We start from the raw sequence: 19,895 nt of genomic DNA on the forward strand, positions 1-19,895 counted from the left end.
TGCTTAAATGCTAAACTGAATCATAAATTCTTCCTATTCTTTTCATTGCTAATTACGGTAAGCAGCCTGACAAATTGGAGTGTGCTGTTTACTTCACGACAGGCACGCCCATTCTCTTTGCTTGCTCCATCTCCAAACATTATCTTAAAATGAGATGCCTGGTCGCTCTCTGGTGGCGAAGCAATCGGTAGATGCTTCTAATAGCAAATTGCACAAGTTGAGTACAGGAGGACTGTATCTGCTGACTGACACACCAAAACACACGGTGCAGCAGAGTGGGAATGTTACTCTACATGGTAGGCATGACACCAGATTCAACTAATCTTGGTTTGGCACAGTGCATTTTCATTGATAATTTGAACAGCAGATATCCTACAAAATAACTGAGAAATGTACTACACCTTGAAATGAGAAACTGCTTCACGACAAGGATGAATTAAAAAAAAACAAAAAACAACTATACAAGTAAGTATGTGTAGATGTGCATTATGGCATTTAAGAATATATCGAAGTAACTCATGCACATACGTATGTCATACAGATTTTTGTTGGAAGACAATGAATAAAATAACATTTTTCAGTTAAAAGATGAGACGGTTCTTGCACACAAGCCTTTCGCTAAACAAAAACACTGCTAAGTGATACTCATTTCATGCAGTTCCTTTCATTTCTCGTCATCAGGCATCAAGTTTGCAAGTGTGAACATCAGACTACCCACACATAGTGACACACTTAGAGGCACATATGGCTGGAACATCTCAGATTAAAAATGACCCAGGGATCAACATATGCTGTTGGTGTTGTGTCTCAGTTCCCCTCTCAATGCTCTTATATCCCCACACTGAAACCTGCGACATGCAGAGACTACTCCAACATGCTCCGGGATTTTGTTGATGTTGTAGGCAGTAGCTAGTTTCCTGAGGATTTGTGTTGAAATTTACAAGTTTTACATTTAAAAACCTACAGTACATTGGAATAATATGTGGTGTTTAAGTGCTACGTAACATTTTTTGTTTTGTGCTCATTAGAATATGTTTTGGTATTAAAAAAAGGCCTAACATGACTGTTTTTACAAGTACACTTTGGCAATGAAATTATGCAATATTAATTTCTTTTCACAAGCAGATATCGAGTTTTATTTTCATGATAGCTTAAAATCATGTTTAAAATAATAAGTATTTAAGCAACTCATTCAAGGTAAAATAACACACAAAGGAAGTAAAAGGGCTTATTTAACGACACCGGTTGTACTCTTTATAAATTAGTTCTTTGATGAATTTATTTCTATCCAAACATCTTTTCTGATCAAGAAAATTGTGCTCAATTATGCCATTTTACATGCATACTGACCTAAGTGGTGTTGGTTGGACAAAAGTCTTCTATTCTACCACTATCTGATGCACAGTGGTAGAGTGGTGGAAAAAGTCTTGTGAATCATTTTTGGTAGTCTCTGTACTGCATGCCAAGCTTAAAATCTCCTACTTACCTTCCCCCCTCACTATTGGTTGACAACCCATGCTAAATACCCTAATCGGACAACAGTTATGAAATCAATACTACGCTTTTGCAAACAAATCAAGTTCTCTTTGGAAACCCAATTGTATATTGAACATGTTCTCTAAAGTATTCTCAGTTGGCATAGCCAGGCAGGGCACAGTGAATTTGGAGTGGTAATTTTCACAGCACTGCATGATTTATGGGATTTTAAGTGACTTTCAATTTGCAGGTAATGATAAAGTTAGAGTGAGGAAGTCGGCTCTTGTTCATTTTTATCTGAACCCAGCTCTCACAAAAGTCAGTCCTGTTTGATGGGAAGACCTGAGACGACTTTTGAGAAACATTCATTACAAAAACAGATAATGTGACTCAGCTTGATTTTTTTTTTCTCCTGACTTCTCCAGCGACTAAAACCTTTCAAAGCATGTTTCTAAAGGATGTGCAACCATCCTTGTATGTCAGCTGCAATACCTCTCTCCAGTTTTCTTATATTCTGTTTCTGTCAGCAGCTCTGTTTGCGCAGGTGAGACGGAATCCTTCATTTCTGCAGGAAACCGTATTTACTTTAAGGGTCTGCCTGTGACTTTCGTTTTTATGAGGTCTTTAGTCAAGCACACAAGCTGTCATCATCTGGCTGTTATATCATCCCAATGTAATGCTTTAAGTAAACGATTTTGCAAAATAAGCTGGTGAAATAAAATGGAAAGCTGCTCCAACTGATTAGGGAATCATAGTGTCACTACTGCTTTTGCATACTCTCCCAGGGTGTAATGGAAATCTGCTTTGCTGAAAGCTGTTGCTTCATGTGCAGATTCACAGCATTCTGTGTGCTGTTCTTCATTATTACACACTACATTTACTGAGGAAGTCTAACCGAACCTTCACTTCTACACATAATAAACACATCATCCTACATCAAGTCTTGGAGTGCAATAATTTCTGTTTGAGATTCGACACAGCAATGACGTTCAGAGGTTGCATCACCTGCTCCTGTTTCAGTTTGGTCTATTAGCTGAAAAGTTGGGAAGTTTTTCAACCAGGTTCTATGCTTACACCTCCATTTCACTCTATTCTGAAAGCAAGGTGTCATTTATAATTGGGAATATAAACTAAAGTGATGCACATTTTGTGGTTTAATGATTAACTATATAAAATTCTGGATAGAAGTTCGGGTAGATTTCAATATGAATTCTATATGAACTTTTCTAGGGTATTTGTACAACAAACAACTTGAAAAATAAAGTTTTTTTTATGAGCTAGAAATGGATTCATGAGTTTATGTAGTCCTTACAGACCCCAAATCCCACAAACTAGCTCAAATACATAGATGTAGTGATATTTCCCTTGTAACCCTAGAAAATTTCCATTGACCAGGCCAGAGGGAGGAAGATAGATAAGAAGCAGCTTATGTGCTTATTTCACTATTTGATTTTTTTTTGTTATTATGAATTAGCAAATTATAAACTGAAATAAGTGTTGTAAACCTTGTTCTGTCAGAATGTAGAATCTGTTCTACATGAAGGAAATAAAAGATGATGGATCATAATCTATGCTTCATTCTGCACTATTTAACTTACATCATACAATTTTCAGGATATTTTATTGCTCAGTAAATTTTTGGGGGGTCTTATCATTGCAAGATAAGACCCCAAAACCATATTTAAGATCAGCATTCGAGAGTTTTTCAATACTGTAGTGAATGATAATTCCCCCCATCAGGTTAGGTTTCAACCTTAGTCATAAAGTTTTTGAAATGCCTCGTTTTCCAGACACCAAAAAACATTCTTACTGCCAGAAAACGTTTGGGTTTTTTAAGGAATTGGACTGTTTTTAGAAGCAGTAGAGACCCAAATGGAAGAATAAAAATGTACAAAAGTGAATTTTGCATATTAGATCCCTTTTGAAGATTATTTTACACTTTTCTGGAAGAAGCAGCAAGCTGTTTAAAAAATACAATTGTTATCCATCTTTTTGGCTTATCTTTATGAAATCAAATGAGGTCTACTCACAGTGATTTGTCAATGGTACACAGTGTGTGGTATCTATTTGAAAAAGCTCGATAAGTATAGTTTTGGCTCCAGAAAAGGTCAAACAGTCGAGTGCTCCACAATATACTTTAATTCTGGTTATTTTCCAAAGTGTCTTTATCGATTTGCAGTCTCTCCATTGTATCATAAAGCAAAAAGGGAAAAATCCAGGCACTCTTAAGTCCCTCATCTAATGAAAACATTTTTTTTTAATCTTTAATGGTTTGTAGCTTCACATTTGAGCAACTTTATCAAGTTGCTAATTTAATACAAATTTCTAACACCAAAGAAAAAAAGTAAAATGTTTCCTTTTTTAAAGATTATGGACATGACTCATTATTTGTTGCAATCTGTGGCATAATTTAAAATATTTAGCTTTATTAATCTACAAAATAGAAAGTTTAGTAAATCAGTATTCTTCACTTCCTCAACTAAGAAAGCAAAAGTGAAACAAATATATAATTATTGGTGTTCAGTTCCAGTCAGGAATGTAATTTTGGTTTTGAAATTATTTCTTATTTGAACTAATTAGTGGGGTTTGAATTCCCACTCTCTGTCTCAGTCGTTGTGTCTTTGGGCAAGACACTTAACCTGCCCTGCCTGCTGGTCAGAGGGCCTGGTGGTGCTGGTGCATGGCAGCCTCTCCTCTGTCTCCTGCCCCAGGGCAGCTGTTGCTACAATCCAGTAGCTTGCCACCATCAGCGTGTGAGTGTGTGTGCGAGTTTGTGTGTGTGTGTGAATGACTGAATGCAGTGTGAAGCGCTTTGGGGTTCTCTGGACTTGATAAAGTGCTATAGAAGTACAAGCCATTTACCGTCTCCTAGCTGTATTCTGGTTGGATTTTTTTCACAGCTCTTGGCATTTTCTCTGTAGAAATGGCTGTTTTGTAGCAACCTAGGAACCACTAGGGGTCAACTCTGCCATGCAAGCTAGTAGAACATTAGTTACTAACATCAACATGAAATAATAGACTCCTGGACAAGGCAGAGCAATCTCCTCCAAAATTGACATCTTCAACTTGACTGACATGTCCTCAATGCACAAGTTAATAATATAATACATCCATTCAGAAATACCGACTTTGTTTTCATATGTAGCGTTTTGTCGACATTTTAAGCTGTGTAATTCTGAAATAAAAGTTTTGTTTTCATTTCAACTATGGTGCAAGACACTAACTCAAAACAAACCAAACTTTCTGTTGTTTCTGGTCAAACCTATGTAGATGTATAAAAATAGGATTTTATTTTTCTCAGCAAAAATCCCAAAAGGCTGCACAAACTACAGCGGGGGAGGGGGGCAGTTAGGTTGTGCCAAATCAAAGAAATTAACAAAACAGGGCCTATCTGTAATCTACTTTAAGTGAAAAATAAAGCTAAAGAAAACTCTGATAATCTGATCTAACAAATAGGCTCTCCAAAACAGTACATAGGTGGCGCCAACCTACTTATCCAGTGTGTTTAACAGAAAGAAACTGGTGTGATGGTAATGCACAGGATACCACAGACTTACCTGGTCCACTAACTCCCACCACAAACCTACAAGTAACCTGCTTGGGCCCTGATTGGTTCTTCTCAAATCCATGAGCCAATCAGGGCAAATTGGCACCAGTTTTTGCTCTGAACCTGTGGAGAGACAGGAAACAAAAAGGAGGGAGAAAAAAAAAACACACAGACAGTCAGGCAGATATGTAACACCTATCTATAATGTTGGATTGAAACAGCAATAATACCCCAAAAATTGAACCACTGTCTGAAGCCACTTCTCTTCAGTGTGATAAATGAGAAATGTTATCCTGAATGGCCATAACGTATACCTGCTTGGAATTTGGTATTGTATCGTATGGAGCTGTGTGCTCATACAGCTCACAGAGAGCAATTTTGCAGCTTTATACATACAATTTAGCTCTCTGATGCATAGCATTTGAAAATACACAGTTATTCACCCGACAATATTGAAGCAATGCTTTTGCAGCTAACTTATAAGAAGCAGTAAATGTCTTGCATTAGTCAGGCGGTGAGCACCGTTACGCTGGAAAATCAGCTCTGTGTTGGTTCAGTTTCACTCTCATGCTTTCTGTAATCCATTTCAAACACTATCTTCTTGATCTGGCACATAAATGCTCTAAGGCAGGTTCTTTTTACTTCAAGAAAATTAGAATATTGCAAAGATGTTTTCGGCAAACGTGGAGAAGGGTTTATTTATGATAAAAGTGAACATAAATATCTTTTTGCCAATCACAGGCTTGTGAGCTTGTGTGCAGTTGTGCATTCACTCCGTTATCTTGTGTTGATGATTTTTCTAAATTCAAACAGCTGCACTGAATCAAACCGTCTCATTAGCAGTCAGATTAAACCACACGTTTAAAACCCACTGCACAACAAATGCAGAGGGTCTCTGAAGTGCTCTCTTTTATTATTATCACACGCTGGGATTATTCTGACCGTAAGTCTTAACTGAACTCTGGTATTTTTGTATTTTTCGGTCCAGAATGACATGTTTGCTCCCCGTGTTTTTGTTTCACATCATTCCACATCACATCCATCTCACTCTAAAATTTCGCCACTGCTTTTGTAAGGGATCTTCTGTTTCTCTTCTCTACGTTGACCTGGGGGTGGTAAGAAGGTCCAGCTGTCTCTCAGTTGCTCACTGTTGTGTTCTCATCAGTCTAGCCCTCTTTCCACTCTGTTTATTTTCTTTCCCCCTGTGCCTCTGTTTAATAGGAAACTGATTCAAATCAGGCCTGTACTGACTGACCTCATGTCAAGATGTGCAGGAGCAAGGCTGAGTCAGTGCAAGAGGAGGTGAGGTGAAAAAAAAACGAGGAGGAATATGTCTGTATGGCCGAGGAACAGAACACATTGATATTTTTGCTTGAATATGTTTCTTTAGGCAAAGAGATTGAAGTTGTGTTTGTTTATTCAGTGCAAAATATGTTTAAAGCAGAGAGAGAGATGCACTAACAGAATGTGCGCGTCTCCTTCCTGCTTTGGTTGCACCAGCTGTGTTTCTTTTTGCCCTGTAGAAAGAACAACCTGTCCATCCACATTGTATCAAAATTATCTGGAAAAATCCAGCATTTCATCTTATTGTGTAAGATATGTTGGCAAAATATACATATTCATTTTGAGCTTGCACCTCTCATCCACATGAAAGCACACATTTTGAGAGAACGGTATCACAAAAACACCTGCCAAAGTCTTGTGTTTCAGTGGTGCACAAAGGCTCACAGCTTTGAATAAATAACACTCCATCATATTCTTATACATCTGGTGCTGTAGCATATCCAGTTTAGTCTCCAACTAAACCAGACAGGGTGGAGTTTTGAACAAATCGAAAAAACTCCAAGGAACAGCTATCCAGCGATACCATTACTTAGTCTCGTGAGACACCATGCAGATGGTGTGTTTTATAGATGAAGATATACTCGCATTGGGTTGAAAAACATTAGAAGTGGCTCCAACAGCAGGGAAGACCGACCTATTTTCTGGCAGTAGTTATCTGACCACTTGGGGGCGTTGAAATTTCGATGATCCTGGATGCAAATAAGATAAACATGAGTGGTAATATAAGATAAAAAATAAATAAATAAAGAGCTAGAACATGTATGAGACCGCAGCAGCAGTAACACAGTTGTACATTTTTATCTGAACTTAAAACTTTAGCTGCATGAAGAAAAGTTTCACATCTGTTGCTGAAAATTCACAAGCTGTCCTCATAATCATCTTCATTTGTATTTTGATGTTGTCCCTCGCATAGATGTTTCAGCATCTTAGGGGTTTCTGCTTTTTTTGAGATAAGAAACAAGGGTGAACCTCAGATTAGTCATTTGATACTAACTCCATTTTTTTTATTTTCAAGAAAGCCACACGTACCGGGAGCAATGTGGGTTAGGATTAATTAGATCAGAACCTCATAAAATGTTTTGGATAAATTGATAAGGCTATGATAGAACTAGATAAAGAAAGTATCTAAATATGATGAGCAAACTACTACAGCAGTTTTCCATTTTAATGCTTTGGTGTACTAATGACTGTATTTAAAGTTACACAATGGATCAATGAACCTTTTATGTTCTGATGGCAGATGCATTGATTTATTTTTAATTTTTAGACTTAATCATACAATTAGGGATAAAAATAATGTGTTTTTCATTTCTATTTTTGCAACAGCTGCTCTGAATTCAAAATTGTTGCACTGTTAACAGATTGCTGTAAATTTTATATTCTCATGGAATTATTTGGGAAATACGACTCAGTATAAAGTATACAGATCAGGTGTTTCGAAGAAAATGCAGGCAATTTTCCAACCTTGACAAAACCTGATCTACACAGTTTACTATTTCTGGATTTCTGTAATTGAAATTATTTAGATAAACTTATTTATCTCTACAAAATTCCAAAGTAAACAGTGAAACTTTATGTATTTACCCTGGTGCATTTTATTTATTTATTTATTTATTGTAGATTTAATAAAAGTCAAGCTGACTACTAAATAAACTGCAAATAAAACTGAAGTCCATGCTTCACAGCCAACATCCTGCATTTGTTGGTTAAAAACATTGGCTGGTGAAGACATTGTACTGGAACAAAACTTTGCATTGAGTTTTTTATTTTTTTTTTGTAAGAGTTTGCTGAATTGGAAACAGGTTTTAATGATGGAAAAAGTAATAAAAACAACCAGTGGAACTTATTTAAGCTGCCTCACAGTAGAAGTTGTTGGGTACATCAACTTGGCCGGCATCATAACACAACCTGGGTGGTGCAGCTACCAGCTGATCTCTGACCTGCCGTTCCTCTTCTCTTTGAAACACCACATGCGTTTTAGGTAGCTCATATAGAGCCAGATCAATAGAAAGCATAATGGCCTGCATAGGTGTGTGTGTGTGTGGGTGTGTGCGTGTGTGTGTGTGTGTGTGTGTGTGTGTATGTGATAAGAGCACCTCTGTGTGTCTTGTCTTCTTTCTTGTTGGCCCGCATTATTGATGCTCCTCATGCATGACTTGCATTTACACACTCCCGCTCTCTCTTGTGGTGTGTGAAATCATAGTCAGTGGTCTGGTTTGATGTTTACAAGGCCGTACAACAGAAAGCTCCCTTGAGCATACGCTGATGTTAAGACTCTAGAGATCTCCTTTTGTTTCACTCAGTGTCTTTCTTCTGCATCCTCCCTTTTGCGTCTGTTTCACTCGTCTGCTTTTACCGCCGTTTTTTTTGTTACTGTGTCTCTGTTCCGTGGGATGGGTTTTAGGAAGTAAACTTTTGACAGTTAGATTAACGACGGCAACTGGGGGGTTTTTCTTAGTGTAGAACAATGACCTTGCTCTCAATACGCAGGCACAGCACAGTGGAGCACCGCTTTCCATTAAACAGCCTCAAGGCCAAACACATATTGGTCAGTTCTGAGCTGAAACTGAAAGTTTTATGTAACTTTTTTTTTTTTTTTCCTGCTTTACAGTTTTTATGTTGTTTACTCTCACTTTTCTGCATTGTGAAGGAGAGGTCAAACTGAGTCTTGCATTAGTCTCAAAGCAAAGCACTGGAGATTCATACAAAAATGTTGAAAATAATTAGCATTTCTGAAGGCATTAGAAAAGTGGATTGAGTGTACCTAAGCCGGTATTTGCATTCTTGTTAATGTTTTTTTTTTTTACTATGCTTTGTTATTGGGGGAAATTTGTATTCCTAACCCTCCCTCCCCCCCAAAAAAAAGAAAGAAACATTTGACTGACTTGTTTATGTGCATTTATGTTTCAGTTTGGCTGTTGGGACTTTATATGTGTCCTTGTGGACATCCTGAAACACAGGATGGAAAGCCAATAGAGGAGAAAGCCAATTCCACATCTGCATGGAACTGAGAGCCAGCATGGCAGCACTCATCACCCCGGATGCTTTTGTGCTCCTCGAAGCACACATTGGGACACAGACACATCTCCTGCTTTTGGTTTCTATGTGAATTCAGAAAAAAAAATAAAAATAAAATTGGAGTGCAAAGTTAAGCACATTGAGGAGGGCTTATTAGTGATAGTGTAGAGCAATTACTGTTTAAAATGGGCTTTGCTTCCAGCAGTGAAGTGTAACCAAATCCATCGTATTAATCAAGACACGAGAGCCTACAATGATCGGGCCTTGTAGAAGCTTACAGAACTCTTGAACCTTTTCACGTCTTTTTGACGGTATGACAAATCTGATTTGGGTTAGATCCTGTATAGACCACGCAAATGTTTTGAGCAAATGCGAATTAAAAAGATTTTAATGTTGAACAATAAAAACGTGAAAAGCACGCCAATGAATAAAGTATTTTACTGGCTTTGGACGTATGCCAGTTAGTGAATGTCTGCCGGTGCAGTAGAAGGCCTAAAACAACAAGTGTCTCAAAATGCTACACAAGAAGGATAAACAAAGGATAAAACACAGAAACAAAACATGATGTAAAGTCTTGCACTCCACAAAGAATGACGAGAAGAAAACCAGTGTTGAAAAAAGTCAAGCTTGAACCCACAAGTTATTTAAGGAACAGGGGGAGTGTTTTGATGAAGGTGCTCTGCTTATACGACACCAAAACTAAACTTTTTGCCCAACATGCAATTTGTTGTGCAAGGCAGAAAACTTGAACCTGTGCATAATCTCTAACAGAAGAAATATGTTGCCAGGGCTACAATTTATTATTTTAAGACCAACATATTGATGTAGCAGCTCTCCATCCACTCTTACTGGGCTTGAGTTATTTTGAGAAGAAGAATTGGAGAGATACAATGTGGAAAGTTTATGTTGACAGTGCCGAAAAGACTTGCAGCTTTAATTGAAGTGAAATGTGCTTCACAAAATATTGACATAGAGAGACAGAATATAAATACAGCACACCATTTTTTTTTCTCTAAATTTTATTAGTGAAAATAAATCATGTGTCTGTTTCCACAAATTCTGAAATATGTGTTATGGATTCCTAATCTGTCTTAAAATCCTAAATAAATTTGGAGAATTATGAATACTTTTACAAGGCACTGTTGATGCACAGAAAATCTTATTATACTCATGTGCTGAGCAGCATTTTTTTTCTTACTATTGTTTTTCCTGAACAATCTTCTGAATAAATGCAAAAATAAGAACCTTGAAAGCCATCTTTTCAGTTATTTGTCTTATTTTGCTATGCTCTATAACCCTGACAAGAAATAAATAAAAAGAAATCCATACTTCTTTGCCAAACAGAGCAGAGTTTCTGAAAGATTTTACAAAAAAAGCGATTGTCCTTACAAACAGAGACAGCAGGCTTGGAAGTTGGTTATAAATGTTTCTCCCTCATTTGAGACTGAGAGGCAAGAATGTTGTATAGCATTGCTTTGAATAGTTGTTGTTTGAGCCTATGTTTCTTAAAGGACGTGTCCTTTTTTTTTGACAGTTTCAGGAGGCCGTACAACTTTTGCCAGTTTCAGGTGGCAGAGTGAGCCACTCCAATCAGACCTACTCCACTCTGCTGCAAGACGCCTCTCTTGATATTATTAGCATGGCTTTGTGCTGCATTGCGAACAGGAACTAGGACACAAATTACACTCATTGCTCTCTGAAAATGATTATTACAATATGAGTAGCAAGAAATGCATTGCATGAGAGCTCACACTTATATTGAAACAGAGCTCGTGGTACAAAATACCAAAGTGATTCATGTACATGCCCTCTGTTTTTTCTTTTTGCATTCTCTGGATAAGTGATGCACTATTTGATAAAATAAGATATGCAGATATGTATATATGTGTTTAACTTTGTTAGAAATCGCTTTGTGTTTACTTCAAATGCGACAGACAAATGAAAGGAGAGAAGAAAGGGAGAAAGGTGGGGTAAAATATTTAGAGATATTTAAGCGATAATAACTCTAGAAATGTGGAAAAAAAAAAAAAAACAAGAGACGAAATTGGTAAGATTGTGTCATGTTGAAGTTGCTCTGTTCCCTGTATTTGTGCCAGCTTAAAAATACATAAAATGTCAATAAGTGTTTTACATAATCGAAATTACAATGCACTTTCCCTCCTCTTCTATTTTTTTTTTTTTTACTTAGGGATGCTAATCAAACATGGCCTGTAGTGTCATTTAATTTCCCAGAATTCATTGCTTTTGTGGCAGCATTAGCATCAGTACTATTTCACAGTCCCCCATTGATCTTTAAATTCAGACATTAATGCATTCGGCTAACTGCTGCAATGTGGCTTAATGCACAATAGACTCTAGATTCTCCCCTGTTATTAGAACATTTGCAATATATTTTAAGGTTTATGGCTTGTGTGCTTAGGCAACATGTTGAAGCTTTATGAGGCCTGCTCATATACTTACCCCTGGGCTCCATGGAAGACTCTGGAAAGTCTACTAAAAATGTTACAAGAATCAATATCAGTATGTTTGATGTATGGCTGAGGTGTACTTTTTTTTTTTTTTGCTGACTTATCATTCACTTTCTGAAAGAAGGATCACTTTCCAATGTTAAAGAGGGTTGTGTTCATAGTTAGACCTGAAATTGAACTAGTTGTATCAAACTCTGTAAAACTATAGTTATCTTCACTCATGTCTCCAGCTTTCATATTATAATCGCCTGGCATAAACACAGATTTTAAGAGCACTGTGTTTATATTGACTTTTGCTTTGGTTTTACTGGCCAGAGTAAAACTTGTTGTATTTATCTAGTAACCGTATTACACACCGTATATAAGCCGCTACTTTTTGCCCACGTTTTGAACCGTGCGCCCGGTACGGCTTTTCTGTGGATCACTGGGAGTCTGAGGCATTGTTTGATTTCTAAGTAACTCGTAAAAACCCGGTTTACCTTATTTTAAAGTCTAATTTCACCATATTTACTGATGCAGAAACAAAAATATAAATTTATGTTTCTGCTCGTGTTGGACAGCAGCAATTGCTTTTGTCTTAAATAGGTGATTTTTTTTTCCGTCTCTGAAGAGCAGGATATCTTGTTCTTCCTCCTGTTCATTGTAATTTTTGTGATTTCAGGTGAAAACATTTGCTGCTCTGAGTTTTGTAACTGAAGAATAAAAACATGCTTGTCATGCTGCACATTAGACAATTGATGGTTAAGTCTGAGAGATTTGAAAAAAGACACAGACTGAGAGAATTTGTAGATTTGACAATAATAATATAAAAAAAAACAACACTTAAAATTGCAGCTACTGGAAATTGTATTCAGTGTTGCCTGACAAAAGGAGTTTTGTTAGAAAAGCTGAATCAAAATTAATTTGCACAGGGTCAATCAATTTAGTTTGTTATTCTTTTTTGTGTGTGTGTGTAAACATGGTTTATTTAGACAATAGAACTGCTGAATTTTGGTTAAATGTCTCTTAGCAGGTTGAACCTTATCTACACACTTTGTAGTTATGAACAAACTACAGTAAAGATTTTAAATATCTCCTGTTCTACAAGTACAGCTCCAAAAGTTAGAATTTTGTGGAAAAAGTTTACAAAAAGAAAATCATATTGTATAGATTTGTTGGACATACTGTGAGCTATTTTAAACTGTTATTTCTTGAAATGTTTATTATTACGCCTTACAGATCATAAAAAATCTAAAATGTAGTGTCTCTGTAAACTATAATATCACATACAATCAATAAAGTATGTCTGTTATATGTATTTAATACTTGGTTGTGCCTTCTTTTGCATAAATGAATGTGTTAATGTGGTGTGGTTGTGAGAGGATTGTCAAGCTAAACCTATTGAAGAATTTGGAAGAGCTTCACAAGGAGTCAGCTGAAGCTGGAGTCAGCACATTGAGAGCTCTTGGTTTCCTTCTAATATACGCTTTTCTATTAGGGCGTCATAATGTTAAGGTTGAAAAAAGAAAATACAATTGCGACTATATTCAGACACAAAAATCACTGTGAACATAAAAACAGCTATTTGTGTGTTGAAGTGTGTCTGCTGCTATTTCTCTTCCAGGACTGGCTGAGTAGGTTTGGCTACCTCCCGCCCCCCGACCCGGTGACCGGCCAGCTGCAGACCAAAGAGGCGTTGACCAAGGCCATCAAAGCCATGCAGAAGTTTGGAGGACTGAAGGAAACTGGAGTATTAGGTGCATTTGTGGGCGTTCAGATGCATCCCGCACAATCTGTTTTACTTTGAGACTGCAGAGGATGTCAAGCTAAGTAACAGTGAAAGGAAGTACAAGTGCTTGACTATAATGCAGTCCTAGCAACAAAAACACAGAGAGTAGCTTTACAAGGAACTGAATCAATATATCTTAGACAAAACACTGAAAGGTAATATTTATTTGGGTTCTATTTACTGGGTAGTATTGCACTGCACAGCTGTCTACCCACCACAGGAGAGCTTGTAAACATGAATCACACTTGCTGTCACAAAGAGAGGGGGAGAGAAGAATGACAATACCTCCACGTGCGTACTGTACGTGATTGATGATGCTTATATGTGGGGAACCGAACAGTATATTGATTAGCATGCGTTCTCCTATTCTCTCCATGCAGTATTCTCATAATTTCCTGCAATTCGCATTGGCAGTCTTACTCACTCATAGGCACCACAACCTTCCTCTGCAAACAGTGCCATTATTTATCTCCCACATATACAGCAATGGAGAGTAGATGCGAGTAATTTTGAGTTGTAGAGGTTTGGGGGGGAGAAAAACAAATAATGTTCTAGATGGCAGACACCCTAAAGAGTTTTGTTGCACATGTAAGCAGATATCTTCAAGAGCTTATGTATTTTATCACTTAAATGGATTTAAGATACATTGTGTTGATGCACATATGTTTGCATAGGAACACCTGAATTCCCAGGGTTGCTGGTGCAGCCAATTATAAATGCAGAAAATGTTGAGGCCATCTTTGCAGATCAGATGTATTCCTCTCCAAAGACACTAAAATCATTAAGTCTCTTTCAGTGCCTTTATAAAAGTACTTATATCTGTTGAATATGTATATGTTTGTATTTTACTGGAATTTTATTTAATAGATGATGTAGAAGGAAAATGATACATGGTTCTCAAAATGTTTTACAAATAAAAAATCTTGACGTCCACAGCCATCCTTTGCTTCTATTACAGATGCAAGTTTATGTAGGAAGTTTTGATCGGTCAGACTGGATAGGGGGGACATCCTGTCTTTTATTAATCTGGCTACAGATCAAATCAAAATCAAATTTTATTTGTATAGCACATTTCAGCAGCAAGACATTTCAAAGTGCTTTGCAGCATGTGACATTGAATAAACAGTGAGAAAGAGATTTTCAACAAAAAAAAGTTTGGAATTTGGAAAAAAAAAAGATCCAGATTTTTAGTTAAAACGCCATTTGACAAGGACTCTTAACCTCCAGATGTACATTTAGGTTTAGGTTTGAACTTTGACTGGGCCATTCTAGTAGATGGGTGTGATTTGGCCTATACTCCTCAATATTTTCAATTTGTTACTCTCAAGTCTTTTGTAATCATGTAACTTTGCTCCCAGTATAGCCCTTTACTTAGCTCCACCCATGCTTCCCTGTCTCTGTCAAAGAAAAGATTCCCTGCAGCCTGATGGAGCCACCACCGTGTTTCCCTGTCACATAGTTCTTTCCACACTGATGAGTTCAAATTTGGTCTCATCTAACCACAATCCCTTCTTTAACATGTTTGCTGTGTCGCCTGTGTGGCTTGTGGCAAACTGAAAACATTTTTTTTTTCTCCTTCCGACAGTGGCTTTCTTGCCTCCCTCTTATAAAGGCTAGATCTGTGGAGTGCATGACTCATAGCTGTCTTCCACCTTAGCTGTAGATCTTCTGCAGCACCTAAGTTATCAGAGCTAAATAAAAGTGCATTCCTAACATTTCCAATTTTCATTTGAAAATAAAATGAAAACTATGTATAATGATTTACCTTCCACTTTTACCACATAAAATCCCTAAAAAAAAACTACATTCAGCTTGTTGTTTGCATCATGACAAATTGTGATTAAGACTTTAAAGGCACGGACACTCTTGAAAGGCACTATAAGCGGATATTATAAAGTTTTAATCATGGAAAGCCATTTTAGTTTTTAACTACTTCCTCTCACCTTCACTGTCCTTCAGACCAAGCCACACTAGGTCTAATGAAAACACCCAGATGCTCTCTGCCAGATGTCTCTGATCCCAACGTGACGGCGGGGCGCAGGAAACGAAGCTTGAACACACAGAACAAATGGAATAAGAGGCACCTGTCGTGGAGGTAGGAACATTTTTTGATCAGCCTACATGAAACCATTAGCTCACGTTCACCCAGATAATCCTTAAATAATAACCAAAGGTTACAAAGCCTTCAAAATGGAGCGTCATATTATTTCCTGCTTGTGGAATCGCTGTAGTGTATGTTTGGACCACACTCAGCAACTTATTTTTATTTTTTTTTATTTTAGATTTACATTTTACAAACAATTCAGTTATTGCTTGTTTCTTTTTTTTTTTTTTTTTACTGAATTTATTACCATCTGGTGTAAAACGGTATCAATTGTGCACAGGCGCAATATTCCAATAGTATTGAAATAATGGGAATCATATTTAGTATAATTCATCTCACACTGTTGCGTATCGAACCAAGGAATGGAGACGCGATCTGATGAGAAGTGAAAGCAAAATAATAACTAAAACTGTACACTGCACTGATCACACTATGACATGGTGGCAGCAGCACCAACATGCTGTACAGACTTCTTTGTTCATCAGGAGCTCTGGTTAGAGGTGATGGAAGGAAAGATGGAGCTAAATGCAGGTCGACTCTGAAAGAAAGGTTAAAGGCTGCAAAGGTCTCGAGGCAGAAGTTCACCTCAGGTGAATAACAGCCCCAAAACACACAACCAGAATGGTTTAAATCACAGGATATGTTTTAAAATGGCCAAGTTCAGAGCAAAATCTGATATACCGTGGAAAAAGTGACTAATATGACTGAGGTTGAGCTATTCGGCGAAGAAAAATGGGCAAATATATCAGTGCAGCTGTAGTAGCAGTGAAGGGGGGGGGTTCTGAAAAGTATTGATTTTTTCTCATAACCTCCTTTTCACCTTTAACGATTTTTATATCTAATGCATTTTAAAAACCATATGTCACTTTCCCTTCACTTCACATTTATGCTTTGTGTTGATCTGCTATATAACATACCAGCAAATACATTTGCGGCTATATTATGACAAAGCGCAAAACCGTTCAGTTGGTATTAATATCTGTAAATACGTCGCCGTCGATGTTCAATTTGAATGCTTATGTAAATGTGGACCTGAACAGATTTTCTGATGAACGTGCTCTCTGTCAGGGGCGACTACGCTGGGAGACGGTTTGTGGGACGTTCATGCGTCTTCCAGCTTGTGGATCGTGTGTCCAGCTGGGCTGCCGAGATCAGTGTAGTATATAGAAATACACGTGGGCTCACCGAAATCAACCATCTGAGGAAAACAAGTTGTGCAGGACACACACACACACACGCATACACACCTACACTCTCAGAGAGAATCATTGTAGAGGGGACAGATGCTCTAGGATGCAAACATTTTCATTAAGTCTCATCACTGTTGCATAGCTGAGAAAAATCTCAGCACCACCTTCAATTTAATTTTTTATTTTTTATTTCTAAGGTTTTGTTTACATAAACAGTTCAATTTTCTATATGATTAACAGCATAAGTGCTAGATTAGTAAATAAAACAAGCTTGCCCGCGGTGTTTTATTGTCTTTGCCCAGATAATTGATCATTTTCAATAGGCAGAAGTCCATTAACAGACAGAATAAAAAGCTCAACGGTTCACTTATCTTTTTGTGATTGCTCTGACTTTCCTGGCAAAACATTTAACTTAAGATTAACATGAAATGGATTTGGAAAAGAACCTCCTGTCTAGATCCCGATGGTGGGGGAGCTATCAGGGTGGCTGAGTCGTCAAATGAGATTTTTTGTGATGTCATGAACAGGTGAAGGTTGCACACTTTGGAGGAGAAATCACAGAACAGAAACTCATTTTAAAGGGCAATAGACTGATAAAACTTTTTTTTTTTTTATCATTTGCCCTCGTCTTTATGTCAGTCGAGGTTTACACAGAGTGTCACGTTGTGAAGTGCTCGTATGTCCATATGTTGCTATTTGCTTTAAAATAAAATATTTTCACATTCCCTGAAACGGAAGGGAAAGCAAAGAAAATTAAAGCCATTTTTAGTTATACAACATAACACAACTACAGCAGAACAAGTGCAGCAGAAAAAATGTGCTTCAGCATTAAAATATTTGTTAAATATAGTATGTAATAATCTGCTGTCATTCATTTTATTCTCGCCAGATACGCCTGAAGTTACTTTTAGTGAGACATAAAGGTGTGAAGGCCGACGCAACAAGCCAGTAAATGATGAAATGAGGAGGCTTAGTAGATGTAAGACAGGACAGAAGGAAAGCAAAGTCAAGCGAGATGAGGCAAGAAAGCGGGACATCAGGGCGCTGGAGGATTGAAGAAACAGGTCGATGAGCGGGAACCTTCAGCTGTAGGGGAGGCTGTTGGAGCGAAGCTGGCAGAGTGTGGAGGCTGTCCTGGTTAGAAGCAGAACAAAAAATGAAAGTAGAGTTACACAGTGGAGATCACAAACCTGTAGGATGAAAACGGTGTTCTGTGCACATATAAATATGTTAATAGAAGAAACAAAATGAGACAATCATTGTACTTTTGTTTAATCACTTTCGAGCAGTGATTCTCAGACTTTTTGAAGGAGAGGGATGATGTGAAGTCGAGTTTTCTGAGCTTTGCGTCATGATGATATTCCGCCGTCCAAAACATTCCTGGACTGTTGCTTTGATTCTTTTATGCATGTTTGAGGGACTCTTTTAATGTTAAATTAGGGTTAATGAAGAAACACTGTTGTGATAACGTTCTGAAGGCAGAGCGTCAGAAAGAGCTGGAGCTTCTTAAAGGGACAGAGACCCAATTTCAAGGAGTTAAATTGTGAAGTTAAATCTGTTTTTAGTCATGCTTGATATTTACAGCATTCAACTGAAGATAACAGTTACTTGACTGTGCTGGCACGGTATGCCTGTAAAATACACACTGCTGCCCCTTTAAGACATGTACCACATCTGTAAATACTAAGGTTTTCAAGTACTGCCATGTTGACACAAATTTGAAAACATTAAAAAAACAGAGGTTTTTGTCAAGAGCATAACAATAAGAGTGAAAAACTCCTGTTTCATTTAGAACAGGTGTGTCAAACTCATTTTCATTTTGGACCATGTTTAGATTCTGAAAGTCCTCAAATGCCCAGTTGTGACAGAACGTATTGATAAAACTACCTATTATCAAACTGGTAGAATATGATTAAATAGCTGTCTCCATATTTGATGAGTACTTCTTAAATTGAAATAAGATATCACATTAATATGTTAAAATTGCAAAGAAAATAGACTTCAACATTATTAGCTTATCATGCTAGTATTATACACAGAAATTAGAACATCCCTCTGGCTTTTTGATTTACAACCAGAACATGGATGAATTGTTTTTGCCCAGATCCATGTTCTGACTTCAGCCTGACTTCATTATTGGATATGCAGCTATGACACTGATAAGAACCAATGTAGGCACTAAAACCAGTATGAAATAGCTCAATAGCTGATGTGTTTGATAGACCACCCCCCTGTAGCTGCAGCGGACATAAATTGAGGAAAATCACCCACTACTGATTCCCAGGGATACACGTCTGGCTCATCCAGCTGGAATCCGTGGAGCCGTGCAAGCGTTTTCAGCAGCTGCTCAGGCTGTGAGAGTGATGAGTTCAGAGGGATGAATCACCTGTCACCAGGGGCCAGGATAGTCATGGCTTATTGAAAACAAATTACCTGGAGACTCTGTCCCTGCAGGCAAGGCCTTGTTGAAATAATCCCACCACATTTCTGAAGGCTCTCAGTCAGAGGTTCAAACAGATTTTGAGGGCATCATGATGGGAGCATGCGAGTGTGGTCTCAGCTGACCTGGAAAAAGAGGTGGCAACCATCCGCCGTTGCTCGCCGTACTGGATCGCTGAAGTCAGCCTCTGCTCGAGGGGACCAGCATGCAGACCGCTGTGAAGGTCTGCTGTTAAATAACTGCAGCATTTAGCCTTTTTTCTAATAGCCCATACCCTGCTTCTCTCCATCTTGCGACTGCCAGCCAACGACTGCCAATCTCCTGACCCGACCCCCACAGTTTGGCTCTTTAAAAAAAAAAAGCCTTTCTTTTTAGCACAGTGGAAGCAACCTCTCTACTTTCTCACCGGTAGACACAGTAGACCCAAAGCGGGCATAATTTGCTGAAAGCTGAGCTCTAAAGACTGAATGTTGTTATCATTATTTTTTTTTTTTTTTAAGTATGAGGTGTTACCTTTATTATAAGCATGTGCTTTATTAG

The 19,895-nt window shown here is 37.7% G+C and overlaps 1 protein-coding gene across 1 annotated transcript in view; it reads left to right on the forward strand.

The window, feature by feature from the left end:
* LOC106918300 (matrix metalloproteinase-17-like) overlaps positions 1-19,895 on the forward strand; it is a 98,764-nt gene that overhangs the window by 38,609 nt on the left and 40,260 nt on the right. Inside the window, exons 2-3 of the mRNA XM_014987922.2 lie at positions 13,457-13,589; positions 15,581-15,716. Of these exons, the coding sequence (XP_014843408.2) occupies positions 13,457-13,589; positions 15,581-15,716 (269 nt within the window). The remainder of the gene's footprint in view (positions 1-13,456; positions 13,590-15,580; positions 15,717-19,895) is intronic.

The sequence above is a fragment of the Poecilia mexicana genome, unplaced genomic scaffold, assembly GCF_051168715.1.
Source record: "Poecilia mexicana isolate PSO_F unplaced genomic scaffold, ASM5116871v1 scaffold_12, whole genome shotgun sequence".
In the NCBI taxonomy this organism is placed as follows: domain Eukaryota; kingdom Metazoa; phylum Chordata; class Actinopteri; order Cyprinodontiformes; family Poeciliidae; genus Poecilia; species Poecilia mexicana.